General features: G+C 44.1%; 1 protein-coding gene across 2 annotated transcripts; it reads right to left on the bottom strand.

The window, feature by feature from the left end:
- Positions 1 to 572: 572 nt before the first annotated feature.
- BMP3 (bone morphogenetic protein 3) lies at positions 573 to 20112 on the bottom strand. 2 transcript variants are annotated; one of them, XM_074865120.1, is made up of 4 exons: positions 19990 to 20112; positions 19743 to 19929; positions 7574 to 8484; positions 573 to 783 (listed from the first exon to the last, which is right to left on the bottom strand). In XM_074865120.1, the coding sequence occupies exons 1-4, from the start codon at positions 20110 to 20112 to the stop codon at positions 592 to 594; spliced, it is 1413 nt and encodes a 470-aa protein (XP_074721221.1). In that variant the 3' UTR covers positions 573 to 591. The 2 variants fall into 2 exon arrangements, with proteins under 2 accessions (XP_074721221.1, XP_074721219.1); XM_074865118.1 differs by having other exon boundaries at positions 19743 to 20112.
- Positions 20113 to 26582: the final 6470 nt, after the last annotated feature.

Raw genomic sequence — 26582 nt, forward strand, 5'->3', positions numbered from 1 at the left:
CATGCAGTTGGTGACATGTCATACCAAGGAGATATATGTCTAAATTGGATTATTTAAGGCTCTTAGGATGTCGGATTTGTTCTTCTTCCTTGCTGCACTACTCAACAATCTAAGGCAGAAAGCTTACCTTTAAAATGGAGAACAGTATATTTCTAATCTCCCTACCCATTAGTCACCCTAAGAACGGAGACGAAAATTAATAGCTACTGCTGCTTCCAAAATCTGGTACAAAAATAGATCAGTATGTCCTTCTGGCAGTCTCAACAACCTTGAAGAGTCTTCTGCAGATTCCTCTTTCACCTCTTGATTTCAACAGAAACAGTCAGTCCCCATTGCCAAGACTTGTCTCTGGGTCAAATTCAGAGATGAATGAAGTTTGTATTCTCTTTACTTGGAACTGCTATTTGGAATCCATTCCATTTCCATCCTCACTGTTTGGATTTGTTTATGTTTTTTCTTTTTTTGTCCAAAGGAAATGCGTTGGCAGTGCAAACAAAAAGTAAGTATCATGAAACACCCCTCTGCCCTGCCCCCCTCCCCCCAAAATAGCAAGTGATCACCTCAGCATTTCAAAAGGGGTCTCCCAAGTTGTTATCTGCATGCACAGGATTCCACTGTCATGTTGGGGTACACCTTAAGAACCACATTTTTGTTTTCGTCGAAGAATAAGATACTAAGAGAAGACATTTTGTCAGGAACACAGCAAGGCTCGGGAATGCCCGGGACGACCCCAACAGCTCTCACTATGCTCTGGATGGTGGCATGGTTGGATGGCTTCAGGGCCTGCAAGAGAAAGATACAGCAGAAGATATAACTGCACCAATGTTACAATAGACCCACATACTCTAGAACAAAACTGGTTTCTTGACAAAGGGCCCTGTAGAGACTCCACAGCTGGCTAGCTCTAAAACCTGTCTTCTAGTCGACCATTTCCAGTTGTCACTGTAGCTGCCCTGAGCCAGCAGCAAGGAACGGGAATCCAATCTGGTTCTTTGGGCCACTGGCTGTGAGTGTCGCTCCACCGCTTTCAGCTCGAGCATCCTGCTGGAGACAGGGCCTCGGGCTCTCTGTGGGACGTGCCTTCCCAGGAAAATACCCAGGCAGCAGACCTTGCAGCAAGGTGTACCTATAGGTCAAAGTAGTCTCTTCTGAGTGAATTAAGTCACATGTGGGGTACAATTTAGTCATAAAACTTGTTCAGCTGGGAGGGAGGCAGTCAATGTGTTAGCAAGCTAAGTCATTAGGAGAACAAAAGAAACATAATTTGTAGGTTGGGAAGTTTGACTGGTGGCATGCAAGAGCGTCAGGAAAAACAGAAGTGGATAAAATGCATCTAGATGAGAGAACGGAAGTACTTTACACCACGATGCTAATTGTTCCACTTTACTCTCATGCAAGATTAGGTTGTTTTGTTCATTCTTCCATGCCAAATCACTTCTCATCTGTAGTATACATCATCAGTGACACTGCTGAGTAATTGAGCCCCCCAATCCCATGTCAGTTATACCTCATATTAAGGTGACATTTTTCTCCAAAGGACAAATTTTTCTGGATTTATACTCGTGTAAAGAGGAATACACTTTGTTTTGATATGAACAAAAAGCAAATCTGACCAGTGAGATAACTGTATTTGTTCACAAAACCAGAATACATTACTACACTCATAAAAGTAAAAATGAACATATTCATAGAAATGAAAAAGACTAAGTTTTACCTCTGAACCCCCAAACCCTTCCCAATCCAAGTATCTGTATGAAAGATAGGTGAGCATGAAAAATGCGCAAGATGCAGTTTTTAGCCCAAGACTTGTTTTTTCAAGAGTAAAATGTTAACAATGCTTATTAGAGCTCTTCTTACACGTAGAACCTGTGAATCACACAGTTCAATATGCTCAGTCAGATGCCACTGAGAAATATATGGAACTAGATCATTCAGGCCAAATGTGCAATTGGCAGTTTTGCTGCGACGACAGATGATTTGCTTTCAGAAAAATCAGTCTTAAGGGTTAGATATCTACCTACCTGAGGTGCAAGTCTTAATGATCTTGCATGCAAAAAGCACAGGAGTAACTGTGAGATTCTGGCTCATTGTATTATTCATGTAGCATGTTAGTACATTAGTAAATGCTTCCAATTCTGCTGGCAATACACACGGATGTTTAACCTGTCCCTACTTAACAGCAACATTGCTTACAACTAATGCCAGCTGCATTTTCTTTCTTTCTCATGGAGACAGTTGTCCCTTGAATTCCAACAGAAATGGATCAGAATGGACATTTTCCATATCATGTTGTTAAAACTAGTCTCAAGAGAGAACTGGAACCATTTGACACAGAATTGAAAATGATTCACTGGGGAGCATTCAGCTATTCTTAATGTACGTTACACATAATTTGAATGTTTTTTTCTGCTTCTTCTCATGAGGAACCTATTTCGCCTGCAGGAAGGCTGAGCAACAAACAGTGCCAATCCTGCACATCCCTTGCTTCTGTTTATCCTCTGAGATACAGAATTTCCTCAAGTATACTTAGGATTCAAGTCCCTTTTAAACACAGACACTATACAGAGCCTGGTCTTTTTCCCCTGTTGCTGTTTAAGTTTACTGTCATAGCTTATCAGATGAATAAGATGCAGGGGTGTGGTGATATTCTGTTTAAAATACAAATGCAAAGCTTGTTGCACTATCCTCATAATGGGTGTAGGTTTCCCAGCATGGTTACAAAGACATTACTCTTCATCTAGGTAGCTGATCTCTAGAAAGACATTTCTGCTTGTTTGTTTGTTTTGAATTCAAGAGTACCTATGCTCCTCAGCAGTAGCTGATAGGGATTTCAAAAATGTCTTAGATTAGTATATAATTTGGATTTCTGTATCAGTTCTGCCTGCAAAAGGAAGTGAAAGCTCTGGTAGCATCCAGGCTTGTTTCCTTACTCAGCTGCAGTGCAGCATTCTCTACAAAAATTACTGGGAGCAAACAGATCTCCTGAGTCTGCTGATCAGACATCAAAAGGTAAAACATCTATAGAGACCCTATTTCCCATTGCCAGTAGTACTGGAATTAAAAACAGGTCTCCAAATATGTCATGTTAAGGTCTCATCAGAAACCCTTCCCTTCAGATATAGAATCCATACCACTAAAATGCTGAATTGTACAGAACTGATTTTAAGTATTGCTTCAGCTATTAGTGGGAATAGCCTGGATACATTCTGTCATTGTATGATAAAAGAAGTATCTCTATTTGATATGGGTATCGTACAACACAGAACGTCCTCCATACTGACTTGCAGTCCATCTTGAATACACGGCCCCTGGAAGGTGCACTCTTGAGGTTAATCAGCTTCAGCATAACTCTGCTTCTGCCAGTGAGAATTTAACTGCGACTGGAGTAAAATCCAAAGGCGTGTGCTTCTCAGAAAACCAAAATCCCCCTCAGAGTACTGAACTGGCATAATGCCCTGCACAAGGGGGGTGAGTTAGGCCATTGCCTGCAGGCTGCCTACACTCTGTCCACACATGGTCATGAAAAGCAGGCAGAGATTTTATGTTAGGAGGGGAGAAGCAGGGGAGGCTGAGAAGAGCAGCGGGAGGAAAAAATGCCGAGCTGACTCCAAACTGCCAGATCTGTGAATGAGTCCAGCTGTGGCTCAGGCTGCACCTGCTAAACTGCACGCATCCTTGGGAGACTTGCTGCCCTGTTGAATTTCATTAGAGATGTATTATGAGCAGGGCAAATGATGTCAGTTACGAGCTTTCATTCCTGACCTGGGAGAGGGTCCTCCTGGCCTGTATGCTCTGCGGCATTACACAAGCCCAACACATGTGGGTTTGACAGCAGTCAAACCAGCTAATTGAAATCAGGGAAAGGTTAAGGCCAGAAAATTTGGAGGTGGGAAGGGGTGGAGGGGCCGGGGGCGGGGAGAGGCACATCTGTTCTTAATTACCCAACAGGTTGTCAACTTTAGGAGCTCGCCCTCAGCAAAGGAACAGTATATACTCATAGGCACAGATTAGTTTGTTATTGCCTGATGGTTATAGTATCATTTTGCAAACACAGTCTTATTAGTAGCACCAGATACTATGCATGGCTCAAGAATAACACATGGCTCTACAGGACGCTCGCTTCACCTCTTCATATAATTTGGCTTTTCATTCTCTTTGAAAAACAAGGTAGTTTTGGTTTTTGTGATTAACAAAGCACACAAAAGGAACAATTTGAATTCCAACATGGACAGAAATCTACCAATTGCTTTCAGGGAACCAGACTCACAATGGATTTCAGTAACCTGCTCTCTTAATGAACTAGTTCTCTCTGCAGTACATGGCAGCAAATATTCAGCTGCACAGTGTCTAAATAACTATAATGCTCTGCTGCTATAACTCTTCACCCAGCTGCGTCTAGAGAGTTTCACACACAAAGGCTGGATTAGGCCTTTTAGTAGGAATTTGTAGAAGAAAACTAGTGTCCTGCTTATGGCCCTGCAGGCCTGCGCTACACGCTTAGTTCACGGCAATCAGACTTCCTGCTTCATGACAGCAAAGTCATTTAAACTCTGTGCGTTGCCTACCCATTTCTCCTGTTTATTTCTCACCTTTTTTCTATTATAAGCTTTTTCCAGGTGAGAGACCACTTCTGATAGTGTGTCCGTGACTACCCCAGGCAGATCAGAGGGGTGAAGAGGAGGAGGAAGAACACTCCTTTGAGTCTGCTAGACTTAGTTACCATGATAATAGTAGCCAATACCACAAGTCTACTTATTTGAGAAGATGGAGCTAAACTATGACATCTCAGAGGCGGATGCTAGTATCTCCAGGAAAGCAAAACCTGAATTTGGCAGAAAAAAATTTGGCTCTGTATGTTAGAAAATCTTTTGATGCTCAGTGTAATACTTCAGTGGAATTACCCAAAGACGGACAACTTGCAGACAAAGCTGGAACTCCTCTTTCACCCAAGCAATACCTGTTAACTACCCTTCAGCTGTGTGCACTGTTTGTACCTCCCTCTCATGCCTCAGTGTCAAACATAAGCTTAAATAAACATCAATTAAACTTCATTTTGCCTCTTCAGAACCACCAGTACTAAACTCATCTTGGGATGTTTTACTTGCAGGAGCATTTGTATGGCTCATTGTGTTTCTTTCCAGAGGTTTGAAGTTGCTCTGGGAATTAAGCCCTGAGGTTATGGCACGCATTAAGGATTTTCCGGTTGTAGGTGCTAACAAAGGCTTTGTGTAAGGAATAGGAACTTTTTTATTACAGTGCTTCTTTACCACTACTCGACTTTTGGTATCTCAGAATTTCTTTATCTCCATGAAGATACATTATGCTTTTTGCTGCTGGAGAATCTGTTCTCAAAGTCTCACCTTGACTCTCAAAGAGAGACTTGCTTTCTGACTTAGATCTGTTATTCCCATCAGCTCTCGGCAGGAATAGATTTCAGTTGGAGCAAGGAGAGACCAGTAACAAGGGCTTCTAAAACCACTACATCCAAAACTGGTTTTGAGAAAGCCTTGTTTGCTCTTGAGCGTGCACATTATTGAGCAATCTGAGGTTTGATCCAAGCTCTCCTACAGGCAAAGTGGGGTTCTTCCCAGTCTCTGCATGAGGCATCAGCTAACCCAGAAATAAATGCTATGTACTGACTATTAAGAGAGAGCTCTGCTGTGTCAGAAGGTGGAAACCTATTTTGCATGTCTGACTAACGTTTAAAAAAAAAAAAAAGATTTCTAGTGACAGGGTTGAAATGGTTATTCTCTAGCAAGTGCTAGATCTTGGGAGTTCATCAGCACCTCAACTATCATTTACTTCTTTGACAGTTGAAAGATCCAGACCTGCTAACCTTAGGAAATCGGAACTTAAACACTTTTGGACTTTATGATGAGACAGCTTCAAGCCTTTCTAAGAAGTTGCTATACAAGTTATGTTTCCTATCATCAGAAATACAGAGTAACTTGACTGAAATTGTCCTCCAGTAAAAACACTGATGTTTCGATGCGTGGTTGAGTATTTGCTTTGTTTCTTTTGCAATACTGATGGTAGCCCATAGCAGGCATCTCATTTTAAGTGAAGAATATTTTAGGGGTCAGGATTAGCTGAACTGGAGACACTTTTTTTTTTTTAAATTCCTTTGAACTGAAGTACTCTAACTCTTCTGGTTTAAGTATCACGTACCATTTTCTCCTAAACTAAAATCAGAGCAACACTTTTTTATGTCTGGGATGGAGTATTCATAACTAAAGCTGCAACTGGAAATGCTAACCCAGTCTTAAGCAGAGGGACACAGAAGGCATTTTTATAATTTATGTGTCCTTGAAATTAGAATGGAAGAAGTCCAGGTCTGGCATTTTTAGAATTTCTAACCTGTACACTGAGTTACTCGTTTGACAGAGCGCAGTTCCCATCAACAATAAAGTAAAAGGCCCGATGCAATGTATTAAAAGGTCCTTACCTTTTATCTTATCTCTTCTTGTTCCCTTTCATTTTTTTGTTTGACCTGAAACCTGAAAGCCTACCATTGCAGTTGGAAGTAGTCAGGTAAGTAATCTCCTCCTTCAAAGAGAGACTCCTGCTTTCCTCAGCTTGCTTTCTCTGGGCTCCATCCCCTTTGGTACATTTCTCCACCTGTCATTTTCAAAGGGTGACTCCCTTTGGTCCTTAAGCCACTGAAATGCCACATAAATTTCAGAACTAATTGCTAAGGCTTCATGGTGGCAGGAATAAAGACTCCTGAAGGTGAGGTTACAGTGAGACCAAAAACCCTACCTTTACTGACATTTCCCGTAGGCATTATTTGTGCGTACCCCTCATTTTAGGCCAGCCTCAAATACCGCATCCTACTTTTAGGTTTTGGTACTCTTGGGAGGGTCCATGCTGCTAATAATGACATTAGGCATTTGATTTTAAGGAGCTGAATTCATCCACCTAAGTCACAGGGCTAGGAGCATATCACCCTTTCTTGCTACTCACATGCAATAATCTCATAAAAACCAGAGGATATTTCAAGAGTCAGTTGGCCAGGATCCATTGCTTTGGGTCCCCTCGGTCTGTCATAGAAGTGATTCATTTGACTCTTTCACTTACACTTAAGGGTGTCCCAACTGCTCCTATAGCCACAGAGCCTCTCTGTCACTGTGACAGTCATGCCTCACGAGGCACACATATTTCCTAGAGCGTGCTATGCTGACTGACCGCAGTGTGGCTCTGGCAGCAGGGACTCCTTCGAGGCATAACGACTACTGTCTAATAAGCAATTTTCTGGATCTGGCTTGTATTATGTTTATTAAACAGGTTAATAACAAGTTCACACATCATAAGCACTATTCAGGAAATGTTTTATGACAATTTGGGTTCTGGACAAAAAACTAATACCATGAAATATTTTTTTAATTACCTTTACAAGCCTGTCATTTTACTAGCTGTTCTAACCATTACTCCTTGCAGCACAAGACAAAGATATCACTTATTTATTAGATCCGAACACGTAACAGGTGACCAGCTGCCTTCTTTCACTGACGCGGGAACGAAAATGCAAAGTTCACAGTAACAGACAGTGCAAAAGAATCAATAAAGACTGTACCTTTGGAATTGGGAATTGGCACTCCCCTGAGCAGTAATAGGCGTCGAAGGATTTAGGGGAAATAATCCACTCACTCCAGCCAATGTCTGCAAAATCCACCTTGAGATAGCGCCGGGTGCAATACCTTGGCTCATTCCACTGCTTCCTCCTCGCCTTCTTCAGCGTTTGCTCATCGAACTGGAGGGTCTGGCTCTTCTGGTGATGATTCTTCCTCTGCTTTTTCTTACTCTTTGCCCGCTCTGCTAACCGTGGCTGCAAGGTTTTGTAGGGTTTTCTGTCTTCCCATCTCTCATCCTCATTGTACTGGTACTCAGCTCCTGGAAGCTCATTATTCTGTAATGGCAACAGAATGTTTGCGGAGCGTTTTCGCCGACGCTTCCCAAGGCTGCTCCTCACATGGTTTTCTGGCCTGGGAAAGACCCTTGTCAGAGGACGACGGTGTCCTTGCAAACTAGAGACAACGCTCTCTGGCTCTGAAATAGCAGAATCATTGGCATAAATCAGAATGTAGGGTTCATAGCGAGAAGGTGCCCTTTTCCAGGGGTGATGGCTGGTCAGATCCATTTTGACACTGATCAGGAGATCATTGTTTTGTTTCGCTTCATGCAGGAGCTCAGTGATATCCTTCCACTGCCAGGAAAGGACATCCTGGTAAGCAGTGGAGACATTTATTAGGAAATGTCCCAGGCTCCGAGTCTGGTTCCCAGCAGAAGGAAAGGTCCAAACCGAAAGATGTATCTGAATTTCAGGTTTCCTGTGCCCATGACGAGAACAGCCTCTGGATTGGGAGCAGTTCGGCCTAGCATGCAGCAGATCACCAATATAATAATACACCAAAGCTGACAAGACGTTTTCAGACTCGGTGAGTGACGTTAGGTTAAAAACATACATCTCCTGGCTTTCAGGGCTCCCTAGAAGAAGAAATACTTAGATAAGAATATGGGCATTTCAAAATGTTATAGAGAAAGGACCGAGCACATTGCTTTCTACATTATACATTAAGTTCACAGAAAATTTTCAAGAAGTGCTATGGGAACAGGTTTAGGCCACTGTTCAGAAAAATAACCAAGCTGGTAAACTGGTGATCGTAAATCACACACTTTCAATCTGGTTTCCTTGTAATACCTATCTCCATCCAGAAATACTCACACATTTCCTACTGCTCCTCTGACTTCAGGAAGCAAACTAGGTCACAGGAACACAAATTGATAACTAAAGACTTTATCTATCACCCAGTAATTTGAATGTCGCCGAAGTAACGTTTTGCTCTTTTGTTTTCCTCTTTCTGTAACATTTCCAACCCCCTCCCCCTCAAAATGCACTTAGGTGACTACGGCTGCCCTGTCATGACTAAAGAATTGTCGTCTTTCTGTGTCCAAGAAAACTGAGACACTAATGGGACAATAGCACTGAACCATGCCTTGGCCCAGACCTAGCTGAAGCTGGAGAAAGGCTCCCACTGGCTTCACTAGGCACTGGATTGTCTGTAAACATCCATTATCCTGTTGAGCCACAGCCTCAGTTGGAAAGAAAATATTTGCTTCCCTACTAGTAGAGGCTCAATGTGGCAGAGGCGAAGAGGAAAAGCCTGGATGCAAACGGGGCATGATTTTTAGTGTTGCCAGAGGCTTTCAAGTGTACTGCCAGGTAAGTCACTTAAACTCCGATTGCCAAGATGTTCAATGCAAAAAAAGCCTAGCTGGTTCCTTTAAACCCTCCAACTTCTGCTGTAATCCAGGCCTCACCTACAAGACAGGGACCTTTGGGGCCTGGGTGACATTTACTCTTAGCCTCTAAAGATGTCAAAGAGACTATTAGGGACCCAAAACCACGTAACATTTGGTACAGCTACGTATGTATGTCAGGATGCAAAACAGGTAAACGAATATAGAAAGTACTACATATTTCAAAAGCTAAACGGAAAGACAAATTGAAATCCTGTGTTACAAAGGATGTTTCCTCTCAGTATTAACCACTTCTCCATTACAATAAGACCAATTTATTGGTCCCTCAAGCAGTCAGTGACCCCTCCATGCACAACTGGGGCTTCATGACCCAGAGCCATTCACAAGAGCAAGGTTAGAGTTGGGTACAGAAGGAAGTATATAAAGTTATTGACAACAACCTTGCACACAAAGAAGCAATGTGGCTCACCTCTAAAGATGTGGAGAGAAGAAATACCAGCATAGAATCACTGTTTAATCATTTTTAAGGCTTGGATGTCAGCTCTGGAGAAAAGAGACAACTCACCATTTATAATGAGCTAAAGACACACAGGCTGGTCCAACAGCCTTTTGGCTAAGTCAGACACTCATCACAACCAAAGTTTCCCTGTAGAATAACCAGGCCCAGGACTGCTTCAATTACACTGGGTAAATTTAGTCATTCCACTGAGGACATTTCATGCCAGTCAGGGTTAGAAAGTATTTATTAGTATAGCTGAAGGTAGGTGGACAGTACTGGAGCAACCCCAATAACCAAAAGAAAGCCAATCCAAAATGTCTCGGTTTTGGGCAGGGGGGCAGGGGGTGGGGGTGTTGGTGACAAAATGCACCCACTTGCATCTGTGCAGAGGGAAACAAGCCAAGGACAATCCTTCTTCATGGTTGGGATGTTACTGTATTGATTAGGAGGGATGCAGGGGACAGTGGGGTTTCCACAGCTGTGAAATTAAAGAAGTCAACCTAACCACAGGTATCTTGCACAAACCCAAAGATAAACTCCTAACACAGGCTGATCTGCAAAAACAGATGGCTGACTACTTTAATCCCCTGTAGGGTGCAATAGAAAGGCTTGGGGGTAAGATTTAATTTTTAGTTTAAAATTTCCTGCTTGGACTGCAGTTATGTCTGTCCTTCAGAGTGAGAGAAATATAGATCCAAATGTTAAGGTGCTATTGAGAGCTATAAAACCAGGCTGTATGGAAAAGTCAAATATAGTAAAGCAAAGGTATGGTCTGCAGCCCCCCAAAGGGCTGGAAACAACCCAACACATTAGGAAAACAAGGGAACATGGAATTAAATGCTTCTTTGACATCATGGCATGTCAAAACCCTCTCCAGAGGCTGAAGAGAAGTAATAGTTTACAGAATTTTGCAAGAGTTTTGCTCTTTTTAAAAATTTTATGCCAAGCAATGACAAGCATAGAGATGACGTGGACTAGGGAAGAACAGCCTCCCCACTTCCACCCTCAAAACACTGTAATAAGTCCCCTGCCCAATACAGTGAAAACATCATTTCCAGTACTGATCTTTCAAAGATACTGACAGCTTTATGTTCTGGGTGACATTCTGTGCCTCCAGCCTGCCATATCCCAACTGCTAACACCATTCAGATTAAGTCCAGCAAAAGACTGTATTGTCCCTCTGCCTCCCGATCCCCAGCCCAACAATCTAAGTGGTCGCCTTTTCTAAACACTTTTTTCTCATCAATATTCTAAATGATACATTAAAAAAGCAGGAATCGATCTCTCTTCTTCTCCCCAATATATCATTGCTTCATGAAATTAGGGAAAAAACAACATACACTTTTCTCAGTGAAATGGGGAAAAAAAGGCCAAATCATTTATGGAAGATACCCCTGTTTAGACATTCAGCCCAGCCCGATGGTGGATCACACATAGGTAAGTTCCTATATATATATATATATACACATAAAATAGGTGAAAACCAACATACCAAATCCATCCAATGTCTAGCTATTACTTATGCCTGGGGAACTAGATTTTCTTTGAATTTGACCCTACCTTTAGTTCCTCAAGCCCAAACCAGCTGTCTATTACATCTGTACTAAGCACACATGAGGACCTGACCTCTGCTTGGTTTGTAATCTCTAATATAATAAGGTTAATATGTAATTTGGCAGAGCACTACGAACATCAGTTTTAGGAACCAGAATTTACAACATCTCACGAGCGCCTGTTAAAGAAGTTATTGAATCACTGTTGTATGTTGAATGACAAGTTTTGATTTTAATTTTAATAAGAATTCCACTTAACAAATACTGCCTGTTCTAAATTGGCATATTGTAGTGGAACACAAAACAAGCTGCTTTTGTTTATAAAGAAACCCTAGATGGTGTGAAACAGACACAGGAGGAATATATAGTTTTGATTAAAAGCAAAACTCAAAACCCACTCTTAGTATTTAGCTCTACACCCAAGACTAAGTACTTGCAGTAGGTGGTGCTGTTTTCTTACTTAATGACCTCCAAGCTCAAACGGCTCTGAAGGGTTTTCAGCTCATTCAGTCTACAGAATCATTTTGAAATCGGTTACTAGTGGCCAACACAGATGTCTATGGATTTTCTGTCTTCTGGCTCAGAAAAACCCAGCTGTGTGACCTGGGTGTCTGTCACAATGAACACTGTGTCAAATACATCCGTTTTGCGACAGCAATACCTGACTGAGATGTCAGCAATGCACTGAAATAAGCATTCCCCCCAAGCTAGTCATTACACTTAAAAATTACAGACAAATCAAGGAAGATTCAGCTTTAAAATATCTACAAAATGCACCTTTTCCTCAGGAAAATTTCATTTCACTTAAATGAAACTTCATCCTTAAACCCAGAGGACAGAAACTGCTGAAAATGTGTCCCCACAGTGACATAGTTTAAACGATTAGTCAAGGTCAGGAGCATAGTTTAAACTTTTCACCAATGTCAGGCGGTATCAAGTAGCATCTAACCAAATTTTATTGTGATGTGGGAAGCTTTCCATGAGCCTCATCCAGCTTACTCTACTGACACCAGTGAGGTTTTACAGCCTGATGTAAGCTGAGGCTTTAGTCTTTACAATGACTTAACAACTGATAACTCCTCTCATAAGAACACTTTGATTGACTGATTTCTGCCCTCGCTAATCCCAAAGAACCCCAAACAAAACCCAAAGCCAAATCTAAGTAGGCCTTTAATTCTAATACCTTGTCAGTGTTCAGTAAATGGTATTTCCTAGGGTGCTGCCATCAATAGCTCCATGTTAAATGGAGAGGAGGAAGAGGCCAGACTGCTGCAGGGTGAAGTCCATCAAAAATTGCTCAGCAGCCAGTGGAAAGAGGCAGACTGACTAAGCCCAGCTAAGTCCTCTGGCCTGTTTGCCCTCTATAACAAGGCCTTTAAGGTCTCAAAGACAACAAGATCTCCTTGCAACAAAGCCCTCTATTGGTCTAGAAGGATAAAGTCAGCTTTGTAGGTGAAATAAAGTAAACCACAGGCCCAAAAATCTATGCCCTATAAGATCATGGCATCACAATAGCTTTTTCTTATGTTTTCAATACCAAACAAAACCAGTGAAAACAGCAGCCTTGCAGCAGCTTTCTTTGTGCTAGTTGCCCAGACAAGAAGTGGTCTGATGCAGAGATAGACAAGAATCTGATGCTGAAACATGATCCTTCAGAGGGATGCTGGGCAGAAGGTCCCACTCTGCCTAGGCTGGCTCTTAGGATACAGCAGCGGTGGGAAGACCTGACGGACCCCGAGTGTCCCTGCACTGCAGGCAGCTGCTGGAGCAAATTTGCAGTTGGGTCCAGCACCTTACTGCCTGGTAAGATAGCAGAGTCTGCTATCTCTGAGCAGCTGTGTCTCACACTCATTTACAGCAGTATACAATGCAATTCAGTGGCAACTCTATTATTTGAGCAGCAGTAAACTTCCCTGGCTCACTTGAGACACTTCCCAACAAGCATCAGATTTCTATCTGAGCACCACTACTTGAGCTAAGTCTTCTAAGTTCTTTCTTACTCAAAGTGAGCTCTGCTAACTCAGCTTTGCTCTTTTGTAGTACAAAATTGGAAGTGCAGACTTTTCAGCAACAAAGCATGTAAGGAGGAGAAGGTTTAAGAGGAAACAAGCAAAGGAAAAACACGTGCAACAGAGCTGTATGCAAGGAATACACTGCTACCTTCCAGATACTCTGAGGCTAGATTTTAATGGCAATCTCTGCTGGCCTTCAAGGGATCACCATATGTTGCTGCCAGCCCAATGAGGAATTTTCAAGACCAAGCCCTGCATGACAGAGCTCTTTTGAATTGCAGTAGGTAAGACACAGCATCACTTCACTGTTAGTATTGCTTGCTTCTACAGTGTAGAGCTTAGGAGCGGCAGCCACAAGTTGGGCAGACAGTTACTTCACAAGGAGAACATCTCATTGTTTGCATTCATGGAGAATATAATTTGGATGGTATATGCAGTTAAATGGATAGGCTACAGATTTATTGGCCTCCCCAGCCCATATGCAAGTTATTATTCACCTCTGCACTCTCTCCTTGCTCGAGTGAAACTCAGACCCCTGTAGCAGCATGGCAAAGCTTGTACTGGGACAGTGTCACTTCCCCAGTCTCCTGCACAAGTGACAACAGAGCTCTCCGGGGGGGGGAGGGGGGAGGGAGAGGGGAGGTACAGTCTCTCTGGGCCTTGGCTGTCACCCAGATGTCAAGTCAGGGTGTGCCGTGCCTCACCGTTTGGGGTATCAGAGATGCCAGCTTATTTACTGATAGCTCAGACCTGAAGGCAACCCAGCACTACAGCTGAAGTACCTGTATCCACCAAATCTTCAGAGGCATGGCCCGTGCTTCCTCACCTTCCTGCAACAACCCACAGCTGTATGGATTGCCTGTTTCTAACATTAAAAAGGTATTTTAAGAAAAAGCAGTAGGTCTGTGGAGACTGACATCACCAGCATGAACATATTCATGTTACAAGGGGCACTTCCAGGCATCAATAAAGCTGGAATGAGTCCGCTAACATGTGGTGTGTTTACCTTTATAGAGGATGCACTGACACTTTTATGGACTGCCAAATCTATCCCACGGGTGAAAAAGGATGCAATAACGAGGACTATTTAGTTATACAGTCATCATTAGCCATCATTTAAATGAGATATTAAAGTGGTGCCCTTGTGCCAGTGCACAGTTAAGAATGCATCAGTATTTCCATTGTAAAACTTTGTTTCCATGGGTTCACAGCCCAGCTACAAAAGTTCACTCAGAGCTGGAAATGGGAACAAGTTCCAGAACAGGAACACAGATTTGGAAGCCAGATTTCTTCTTTTCTCCCACCTTTGCTCTTACTTGATTGCTGCTTCCCCCTTACCAATTTGAGTATTTTGCAAAAGAAAAAACATAGGATCCAGTTCTCTGTTTTTAAAGAGCATGGGAATTGGTGCCAAACTGGTTTTGTTAATTCTTTTAGCAAAGCAGATAAGGTCATAGCATCTAGTAATGATATAAAAAAAGTAAAAAGTCCACCACTCTGATTAAAGCTATCAGCTACTTAAATAAGGAACTTCAAGAAGCAGCCACAGTGCATGCTCAGGATCTAACTTACATGTGGACTTTATGATATGAAAACCACAAATATGCACATTGCACATCATAAATGAGCTGCACAGCAGGCAAATGATCTCTCTTCTATATATATTAAGCAGAAAGACCACAGCAGGTCTGAAAACAAAACACAATATTGAACTCAAAGCTAGCATAAGCTAATCATGTAAGGAGGTTGCATCAATAAAGTACACAAATCTGGGAAGGGGAACACGAATAGCTGATTCTACTCCTTCTCACAGTCATGATCAATTCCACTTCAGCTAGGGGCAGTGAGTTGGCTGTAATGAAAACCAAATTGTGCACAGTCTGTCCCCTTGAGGCCAGAACTCTTCAATGTGGAGTGACATGCTCTAGAAACTGATCATCTGGGGACTGTGAGCACAGGTCATCCATGTGCACAGCGTGAGACAGGTGGTAACAGAAGCCAGAAAACTCAAATTCTAGGTCTGGTCCTGAGAGGCCACACCTACAGATCCTGCCCATTTGCCTTGGAGAAGGTTTGCAGATTTGGGCCCAGCCTGCCCAAATCCTAGCTTAATGGTTTTGAAATTCATTCTGCCTAAAAACTACCAGGATGCTGCTGCTTGCATTTTATTTATAGGGGTACAGCAAAAAAATGCCCCCCAAAAAACCCCCAAACCCCACACTCTCACCATCTCCTGCCTGAATGTTTTTAAAGCTCTTGTTACAAAATAGCCTTAATGTTACCAGAGCTCAAAGAGGCTAGAACTTGGCCCCTACTGTTTTTTTGCAGGCTGATGGTGGCCAGTGAGCGAGTAGCTGGTTTCCCTGTGCAGTACTTGGTTTCCCCTGTTTGCGTGGGCATTTCAGACCACAACAAAGGAAAGAAAGGCGTTCTGAAAAGGAGGAGAACATAGTTCTTAAACCACAAGAATTGGCCTGAGGGCAAGTGTAATACCTAAAATTACTTGAAATTCAGTCAATAAAAAAGAGTTTAAAGTAATTTCTGACTGTATAGCTTTACTATAACATTATTAGAGGGACCCTCCAATTAAAGTCGAGTTTTTTAAATGACTCATTTGCAAGACATGTTCCTTTAGCGATGCTATGATTAAAAGTGCTTTCAAAAGCAAACTGAAAGTCTTGCATTTGAGGCTTTTATCTTTCCGCTCTCTTTTATTTATTCTGTGCTCTATCTTTCCTCCAGATTCTGAGCCTCAGAAGTTGCAGATCAGCACACCTCTACGGGAAGCACTGAAGGCAAGCAGATTTATATCAGCTGGAGGTCTGGTCATTCAGCGGTTTCGCTGTCAGGAGAAAAGAACGGTCGTGTGCAGAAACTGATGCACAGACTCATCCATAGTTTAAGAGTACGCTTGCCAGATCTGCCAAAGTGTTCGGCTCTAACTCACATATCATCTGACCTTCTTCCTAGCTGTCTTTTTAGAGTCACAGTGGATGGAAAACCACTCGCTGTTGTGGTACCCACAGGTAAAGAACCGGAAAAGGCTCTGTCTTAGGATTTTTACTGAAGCAGAGCTCTCTGTGAGGCCTGACCTAAGCAAGACAAGGGCTGCTAGTGTCATCCCAGAAACAACCCACAACAATGACACAACTGCCACAGAAGTCACGGGCTGAACATCCTTTGACTTGAATACATAGAAATAAATTAGAGCAATTAAGTCAATGAGAGAGAACAGTGCTGGCACATAACTAGATATACTGTGAATGATGTACATCCTTACTTTACTTGTAGTGGATCTGGGGCCTGGGGTTTCTTTTAGCTTTGTCACGGGCATCAAAGGTTCCTTGTTTTGAGTGACTCAAACCAAACAATTATGTTTTGAGATAATTTAGCAAGATTAACAGAAAACAAATTTGCCTGAATAGAAGATCACATGAACATTCATCAAAATCAAAGGCCAAAACCCCCATCCCAAACAACAAACCACTAACAATCCAGTCTAGTCATGAAATCTGGTGCGCAAGAGATTTCATGGCAGAAAGAGAAACTTGCGTTTAACAGTTGTTAGGATGCTTCTTTTGATTATCATGTCTTAGTTTTTTTCTCGTTAGCTGTCCATTGCAAGACCACAGCTGCCATATACAATACCACTTTTCTTGGACTAGAAGCAGGAGATGACCTTCAACAAATCATACCAGTTCTTGGTCTCATCACACAACACTCTGTCTTACAGGGTCTCAAAAATTTGTCTGGTGGGTTACCTGGGAGACCTGGGAAAGGCCTTTGTCATGTGCTGATGAAGAGCCAGAAGCCCTCCAGGGGAAAAGCGAGGACAGAAAAGTTTCACAGCCACATCTGAGAGTTGTGTTTCAGAAAATAAACAGTTTCTCTCCTGAAAATACATGACTAAATTTGCAAAATGTATGGTTAAACTGCAAATGAATTCACTAAAGATTGCCTTCAAGGCTTCTTGCTGTAGATACAGGAGAAATGGGCAGATTCCTAGGGAAGTTCTGCACATCACAGACAAAAAGCTGTCTTCTGTAGAGACTGGTAGTGGGGATGGTAAAATGTGCTGAAGGAGTAACGGCAACATAATTTATTAATTTAACTGATGCAGCCACATTAAAAACAAGGGGAAGACTGTGGGAGACTGAAATCTGCAGCCGAGAACTGCAACACTCAGAGCAGGGGATCTGGAAACAAACTACCTAGAAAGGGAAATACTGTGGATGTGCCATTTCTATTGCAGGGTTGGCCAGGCAGTTGGACACAAGAAAGAAGTCAGAAACCAGAAAAGGCCTTTCCAGTCCCCTCACCACCCTGAAGAACATTTGATCTAAGGGTTTTCTGGAAATGCACTTTTCTGCCACCAATAACCATAGGAAATAGTGCCTATAGCAAGAGAAAGACAACAGTTAACTGGTTAAATATTTTGCATAAATACTTATAAAAGTGTCAAAAAAACTTATAACCACTTCCAATTTATTGCTTTGGCACTTGAACTGCGAAAGTATTGGAGGAGGAGGAGGAAAGGGATTAGTGAATAGTGTGTTTATAGGACTGCTGCCACCCAATGTCAAGCGAGAGTATAAATATAATCAGAAAGACCACAGAGATGGGACTTCAACCAAAGGCCTTCTAGGTTTAGAACAATAAATATCTTTAATCGGATATGTTTAAAGGAGCAAATATCTCTCTGCTGGGATTATACTCTCCCCCCTCCTTTTTTTTTTTTTTTTTTTTTTTTTTTAATTATACCTGACCTTCTTTGTGGTGAGGAAACTGCTTTTTTCAGAACAAAGCAATTTACATTAGCCTTTGTATCACAAAAAATGGTCATGTTAGAAAAATAAGAGTAGGAGCAGCAACTGTCCAGCTCACCATCCTCCAAAACCAGGGTATTTACATCTCTAGCCTCTGAAGCCTCTCTTGTGGACAGAAATACTTGCAGTAACATATGATGGAGAGCATTTGTAAGGTTGAATCCTAAAACACCAAAGTCATTCAATTATTCATGGTATTTGATCTCTGCGCAGGGCTATCCTATAATAGACATTGTTGCCTTTGAAGAATCAAAAGTAATGACTTGCAAAGAAACCTAAGGAAAGTCTGGCGCCCAGCTCTCAGTTTTCTGGGGGAGGAAGGAATCAGTGCAGGTCACTGAAACTCCCATGTGACATTCAGTTTTACCGATAGATCCATGTCTGTGAAAAAGCTGCTGGGTCAATCCACTAGTGTGATGAAAAATAAGAGACTGACAAATCGGGCTGCTCTGTATGGCATGCAAGTATGACTAGCAAGTTTCTGGGATGCAGTGGATTTGGGAAGCATATCTCAGCAAAGGACATGTTTGGGTTCTGGCAATTCCATTTAGCCCTTGCAGAGGTTGGATGCACAAAAAGCAGAACGGTGGAGTCAGGGGATGCAGCACCAAGACAGTGCCATCTTCCCTTTCTACTCGGACACAGTTCTTTTGGGATGTTGAAGTGTTAAATATGCGTGTCCCCCCCCTTATGAAAAATGACTTTACTTTTTTGTAAATCTACCTGTGCATGCCAGTCTGTCATCACAGAGAGATCTAAGTGCTACTGACAAAGATGCTGAGATGCAGTATTTACCATGCACAGCTTATGCACCAACTAAAATCATTTGCCACTGCCTCTAATTGCCAGTACCGTCACCAACGGTCTCAAAAGGAGTACTCGGTAGATAATCTAAAGGATCGCCAAGCCATGTCATTGCTCTGTCAGGTGCAAATCAGCCTTTGGTTTCAACAGAAGCTACATATGCAAAACACCGATAAAAGGAGACTCCAGAGAGGATGTGTTAATTACCCCACTTCCCTCATATAGCCCTCAGATACCGTACGGCAGAGATACTGCGTAGGGAGTTGAAGAGGTAAACCGGTAATGAAAAAATGGGAGACAATGTAAACACGATATCCCAAAAGACAGGACTGTTGCTGCAGGAAGCATTACTTTTCTAGTCCTTTTCTCCTCTTCTTCCCTACATCAAGTTCCCTGGGCACTAAACCCGATCTACTACGGGACGGCTTGCCGCGCAGCACTAGCACCATCCACAGCGGCACGAAGGGCCCGTTACCTTCATCTGTGCAGAACCGAAGCCGATTTGCCCGCACAGCCTCTCCCTCCAGCGAGCTGCCTCGGCAGCCAGGTGAGTCCGCGCAGCGGCCGGGCTCTCCCAGCCGAGAGCCCTTTTCCCTCCCCTCCCCTTGGCGGCTGCTGGCCCGCAGCCGGCTCCGCGCCCCCCGAGCCGCCTCGGCCCCGCCGCGCCTCCCTCGCCTCGGGCGGGCTCGCACGGCCCCGGCGAGGCGGGCGGTTCCGCGGGCTCCCCGAGGGACCGGGGGCCCGCGGCCAGCCCCTGGCAGCCCGGCCCCGCCGCGCCCCCGGGACTCACCTGCTGCCAGCGGGCGGAACCCGCGCACCGTGTTGCCCTGGCGGAGGGGCAGCCCGGGCAGCCCCGGCGGGGCCGGCAGCCGCTGCGCCGCCGCCCGCCCCCCGCTGTACTGGTCGTAGAGCCGCAGCATGTGCTCCGAGACCTTGTCCCCCGGGCGCGGCGGCTCCGGCCGCCGCCGCTCCTCCGGCTCCTGCCGCTGCCCCGGGCCGTAGTCACCTGCCGCGGCCCCGGCCCGGCCGCCCCGCACTCCTCCCGGGGCAGCTCGCCGCCGCAGCCCGACCCAGCGAGCCTTCGGCACGTCTGCCGGCGCCAGGCACAGGCAGCCCCAGCCCAGGCACAGGCACAGCACCCAGCGGGTCGACGTCGCCATCCTGCCCCTCCGACTCGGCTGGGCGGGCTCCGGCGTCCCCCTCGGCCGGACCGCCCCGGCCGCAGCCCCCCGGGCGAAGTTTGTTTCAGCCAGATGCCACCCCCGGCGGCGACGGGTGCGGATGGGGCTGCGCTACAAATCGCAGACGGGGTTTCCTCTTTTTGGAAGCAAACAAAAAGAAAACAAGAAAAAAGAAGAAAAGGGGGGAAAAAGCGCCACGGTGTAAACCGCCCGTCCTCCCCAGCGCTGGCAGCGAAGGTGTCTATTCCCCTTGCTGTGCAGGTTGTTTTTTGGCGAGAGGTGGAGGTGTTGCTCTCCGCGCAGCTGGATGCTCGCTCCCTTCTTTGCCTGGTGCCGGCGCAGCCCGGGTGAGCTTTTGTGGGGTGTGTGCGCGTATGTGCGTGTGCGAGGGAGCGGGAGTGGGAGCCCCGGCGCTCGGGGCCGATCCGTGTAATCAGCAGCCAATGGCACCGCCTTCTCCTTCGGCTCCGGCTGCGAGCGAGAGGCAAAGCGAAGGGGAAACCACCCCCCGAAGGAAAGCGCGCCCACACGAGCCGAGACAGAGGGAGACTTGGCTCTGGAAATTCAATCACCGGCAATACTGCGGCCCTGAGGGCAGCCGGGACACGGCGTGGTGGGATGGTCCCCTTCCCACCTCCACCCAGCCTCTTCCAGAGGCAGGAAAGTAACATGACTGCAATAAACCAAAAGTCAAACTGCACTCAGCCTTCTCCCCTTGGAGATCTCAAGGCCTGGCTGGACTCAGAGCGCAGCCCGTGGCAGGCAGGTGGAAGAAGGGCTGCTGCCGGCTGTGCTGGGGTTCAGCCCACCCCTCCCGAGGGCCAGCCACGCTCAGAGGTGCTCTGCTTCCTCCCGTCACCCTCCAACCCGGCCGGGCAGTGCTGGCAGAGGGGTCCCCTCCTGCAGCCCATGGGAAGGGACACACACCATGCCCAGGTGAAAGAAGGACAAGCCCTTTCGGGCCCATAACCCTGCTGTGAGGTGCATGGGATCAGAGAGGGAAATCCTGCACGTCAGGGCTCCGCCACTATAGCAGGGCACAGCAAGGCGTTCCTTGCTCGGCTGAGAGGATTTCACGTGCCTCCTGCCTTTGCTGCCTTTCACCACCAAAGAACAGAAATGTCTCACTCCCCTTGCCCGTGCCACATCAGACAACACCTGATCGGATATGTAACATCGTCCCTTCCAAAATATGCTCTGCACCACAAAGGGTGCCTCTTAGCTCGTACATCTGGTGGGGGAAAACACAGGAGGTGGAAGAGAAGCCTCGTTGCATTTTCACAGTTTATAAATATGTTGGTACACAAGAATGACTTTGTTTCTAAACTGAAGAAGGGAAACAAGGAAACTGTCTTGCAGATCAGAATATGGAGCTTAGCACACATTATTTCCAGCGCAGGGCGTTCGCATTTTCAGCGGGCTACAGAAAGCGTGTCATTATCAAGCACAAGATACAACACTGAAATACATCATGTATTGGAGGGTGAACTTGCCTTTCAAATTCCACTGAATTTTGAATCAGTAACCAATATTGCTATGCAGTTTTAATAAGCCCACCCGTAGCTATGAGAGGCAAGTGCCTCTGGCAGGTAGGAAGGAAAGAGAAGGTTTTCAAAAGCAGAGTAATGATTTTCATAAGCTTCTGTATTTGAGTGCTCAAATACAACCCATAGCAGTGTCTCATTTTCAGTTTTGAGGCATCAAATTTGCCATATGCATCTAAAAATATTATCCATATATGTACAAACACATACAATTTCAATATTAAGTTTGACTATACTTTTCACTTCTCCATATAAGAAACTTACATTAGTGCAACATAAAAACTGGACAAGTGAAATGTATATAATTAAAATATTAAGGTGTGATCAAGTTTTGGGACACAAATAATAAAACCAATGCAGATCTCTGCAGGGAGAAAACAAAACTATTTGAACCGATAGCTAAAAAATTCAGCACAGGCAGCAATCTCTGGCTTATATCTATGGCAGAACTGTCAATCCCAAAGAAGAATCTTTAGGCAACTGAAATAGTGGAATTGCTATTTCAACTTCAGTCATGTTATTTTCTACTGGTGAGAGATGCGATTAAAAAAAAAAAAACAAAAAACCAAACAACAAACAACACCACACCTCACAACTCTTTAAATAAAACAAGCATAACCAAGTCCTCTTTTAAACTTAACAGTGCCAAATAACTGGCCATAAGAAAGGGATGTTTTGCATATCCAACACATCTTCCAAACTGCGGCCTGACTCTTGAGATGGGACCACTGTAAATCAAGACCAACTTCAGTAAAAAAAAAACCCACAAACTCAGAGACCGCATATATCTAACACCATACTCAAGCAAAGGAGGATTAGACAAGAACTGACTTAAGTTCGCCATAGAAGCTCAAGCACCCTATTGCTGAGCTTTTATTTAAAAATCTTTTAAGTGTTAGCAGAAAGCCGTGTTTATGCAAAATTAATTCACAATTTGGCTCCCAGAGCCTTTCCCTACCACTTGACTGCAGTTGTTTAAGTTAAATCTCTAAAATAGAAAGCTAGCCCTATACAATCCTATTACAGCCAGTAAAAAGAGAAAAAGAGGACACTTGGTGTGAGGCAGAAAGGAAAAAGTGACTTCTCAGGGGATTAGGTGCCTTCTCTGAATCCCCTTTTTAGATGGCTATTGCAGTTTTTTAAGCGTGCTGCAGAAGAACGTGTTGGGTTTCAAGTACCCCTTCCTTTATGGATTGTCCCTGTGACATGGTGGGACACTCCTTACATGCAGTTCTGTGGCTCCCAAAGTTAAAAAACATTCCTAGCTCAAACTGGACATGAGATTTTTAAACACCAGAGCACTGTGACTGCACAAACCAAACCAGTACATCTAAGGAGTTACTCCACATTAGTAAATAATGGCTGGCAAACGCTCAGAGCTGACTTCTGAGATAGTGCTTTTGCACTTTTCTATTATTTATCTTACATTTCTTCCATGGAAGTGCTGCAAATCACTAGCATGCTTAGCATTGTTCAGAGACCCAAACTGGCCGTGTCCCAGAGAGCTTATAGTTTAACCCCAAATGTTGTGCTGATTTCTAAGAGAAGAGTGAGCCCCCCTGAAGCTGCCCATGTAAATACATTGGTACCACGTGCAGTGGCGAAGCTGCATTCCTAGACTTGACAGAGGGGCATGATGCTTCTGTTATAAATATCATGGAGGTTGAGGCACCCACAGGCTCACCCTCAAAACAACCGTTCTGACAGTGAACCTTTTTAACTGTAAGCATCAGTGAATGCCACTGAAACCACCCCTTACACATGCATTATTTCCAACCAGGAGGCACACTCTGATTTTTGGCTTTGGTAAAAGAATCTGAAATATCAAATTCAATGGGTTATTTAGATAATGGTCAGGTTCCAGCTGCTTCTGCAACCCTATAATAATGTGTTTGCATATAGCATTTATGGGACAGGACGGGAAGTGGAAAGAAGTAATTCGCAAGTGGACTGGGACAGCGATGTAACAGGAAAAGGACATGCTGTGATGAATGTCCAGGCTGCCTAGCTCACCCGCACACTTCCACTGAACACCCAGGTGAAAAGACTGTGCAACCACTATTGGCAAACATGAGTGCGTTACACTGTTGCCTTATCCAACCTCAGTAAGAAAGAGAGGGAAGAGAACTCAGAACCAGTTAAAATAGATCAAGAATATTAAGCATGAGACACTGGCTTCCATTTAATCTTTCTCTAAATTCTCCATTAATGAGTAATAGCTCAATGACTTGTTATGTCTGCACTTTTTTGGGCAGGGATACTAATACACGTGACCTCACTTCGCATCTTTCAGTGATGTACCACTCCTAACTTGCAGCGACAGAGGCCCTGAGTCAGTGCTAGCTTGCGGGGGGCTCTAGTGGGAGGGAAGGGGGCTATAAGCTTTACAGCTTCCCACAGCCATCCCAGAGCACAATGCAGACAGCAAGGAAGCTCCTTTAGGTACCCTGCCAAACAGGAGGAACTGCTCCCCGAAGCTTTGCAGCAGAGAGCTCCCCTCCTTGCAGTTAATCCCCCATTTTTACGTTGCTCTCGCGGGGCACTGAGAGGCAGATGACACTGAAGAATCTGCCCTTGTTCCAGTCTTCAGTGACGGTTTTCACAGCAGATGAGATATTCCCTTATGCAATATTCCTGTCCCCACGAAACCCAGCACGATGGTTTAACACTCATATCAGTATAAGCAGAATCCAAGCTTGTAATTCCATCCTGCTCCCTCATGCATGCTAAAATGACTCCATAATTCTACTAATAATAAATATCAGGCTTACCATGCAGCACTTCAGCAATGCACTACACAAAACCAGAGCTTACCCTGAATTGAAAGGACTATCTATCTTTTTGGGATGGTTTAATCTTCATGACCCCTCTTTTCTGTAAGCTTTCTGTGGTGGCTGACCAACAAGAAACCAGCTAATCTCAGCTGTCATGGTCATTTTCCTGGTATGACTGCCTCAGAACTGGGAACTGTCCCAATATTACTGAGACAGCATTATTGTTTCTGTCAGGACAACACGCACCCAGCAAGTGTGCTACAGATGTAGGCTTGGACAGCAACGCTGCACTGAAATGACCCAGTCTACTTCAACACCTTCAGCTCTCACCATTCTGTGTAAGAGACTGCGAAACACGCAGTCTACCAGTCCTGATCTAGCAAGCGAACCAAGTTTTGGCAGGAAAAAGCTGTGCTTAATTGAAACTAATCAGCTCAAAATCCAGGAGGGTGATTTTCCATCCACCTTCTTATTGCACATATTAAATGTGCACTCAGCACTGTGCAGCAAATATTCCTGGCTACAGGCTTGCATTGCAGCTCTTAGTTCACATAGCCAGTGCATGGCAAATACGCAGGGAAGCACCAGTTTTCAGCGCAAGTCAAGGCATTATTAAAGTGGAGTAAGATTTTTTTCCAAAGCTCCTCTGAACTACTACAGCAGAAACGCAGGGCAACATGCCAAAATGGGAGTCAGTGGACCTGCTATTCCCAAACACTTCGGGTACTTCTGGAATTCTAACAGAGGACCACCACAAGCACTCACTATTATGAATGGTGCATATTTGTGGAGATTAAGACACCTACCTTTAGATGCCTGTTTTCTAGCTGGGTGTCCATGACGCCCTTCATGTCAATGAAGGGAGAAGGATCTGAAGAGCTATTCACCTCACTCGACAGTAGGCTTTTAGTCAGTCAGCTTGCTGTCCATGCAACTGCAAAGACACTCGAGTTGTACCGCTGTGACTTTCAACTTCAAAGGTTGGAACAATATTCCTGAGTTAGATCACAAGCACCCAAGATGATTCCACAGCCTTCCTCTTCAGGGGCAGCCAGGTGAATATGTGGAAAAGCACCTCTCCAGACTAGTGCCCACTTTTGAAAATACACATCTTGGCACGCAAACAGCAGTCTCTGCATCTGAAAGCAGTATCTGAATTTGATGATTGTGAGGAGAAAAATCTTCTTTCACCAATTGATGAATATTCATCACTACTGGTTTGCACACTTAATGGCCTTTGATGAGTTGGCAGAAGCAACTCTGCTATCCTTGTCAGCCATGGTTTGTTTTCTTTCTGTCAATGTTTATTGCTAAGATATGGATGCATTAAAACATTGAGAGGTAGGCAAGGGGATCTGGCAAAGTAAGAAAATAGTTTCATTTAAAATGAAATATTTTGGTTGAAATAAATTGTGGTTGGTTAGTTTGGATTCTGACTATGCCCCCATCTGAAATTCTCCATGGGCATCTTTTCAGCTCAGTTTCTTAAATAACATTTTACAAACAGCAATGAGGGCTATGGAAAGAACCTGTGGTTTGGTTTTCAGTAGATATTTTGACACTGGCGCTACTTCCAGAATGGAAATGTAGTTCTGCAGTTTTTCTTAATATATTTTGTGGCCTGAGTCCTGCTCCAAGTGAAGCAGATGGGTGCTCTAGCCTGGTTGCACTAATTGGCCAAGTTTCATAGGGCAAATATACTTAATAACACAATGAAGTCAGCATTTACTGATACATTTTACTACTGCACTTCATTCTCTGACAAAATCAATATTACTTTTAATTGAGGCAACAATTTCATGTGCTTCCAGTTTAGTTCTCAGTTAAAAAAGGAACAAGTTAAGCATCTATCTTTCAAAAAGCAAATGGCGAGCTCCTTGAAAGAGACTCTACTAGCTCTGTTTTGGAAAAGGAAGATATAGGATGGCCATGGTGCTGCTCTGACATTTTGATCTTTCCTACCAAAATGTCCAAATGAAAAGGTCAGATTTGAATCTCTTCCCAGAATAACAGCAAGTCCAGACTCAGTTTCACCCAATGTGACTTCAGTCTATGCAACAGATCACCAAGTATCAGAAACTAATCGCCATCGCTTATCAGCATAAAGCAGCTCCCTAACAGCTGAAGTGTG

This window comes from Strix uralensis, chromosome 4, assembly GCF_047716275.1.
Source record: "Strix uralensis isolate ZFMK-TIS-50842 chromosome 4, bStrUra1, whole genome shotgun sequence".
In the NCBI taxonomy this organism is placed as follows: Eukaryota; Metazoa; Chordata; class Aves; order Strigiformes; family Strigidae; genus Strix; species Strix uralensis.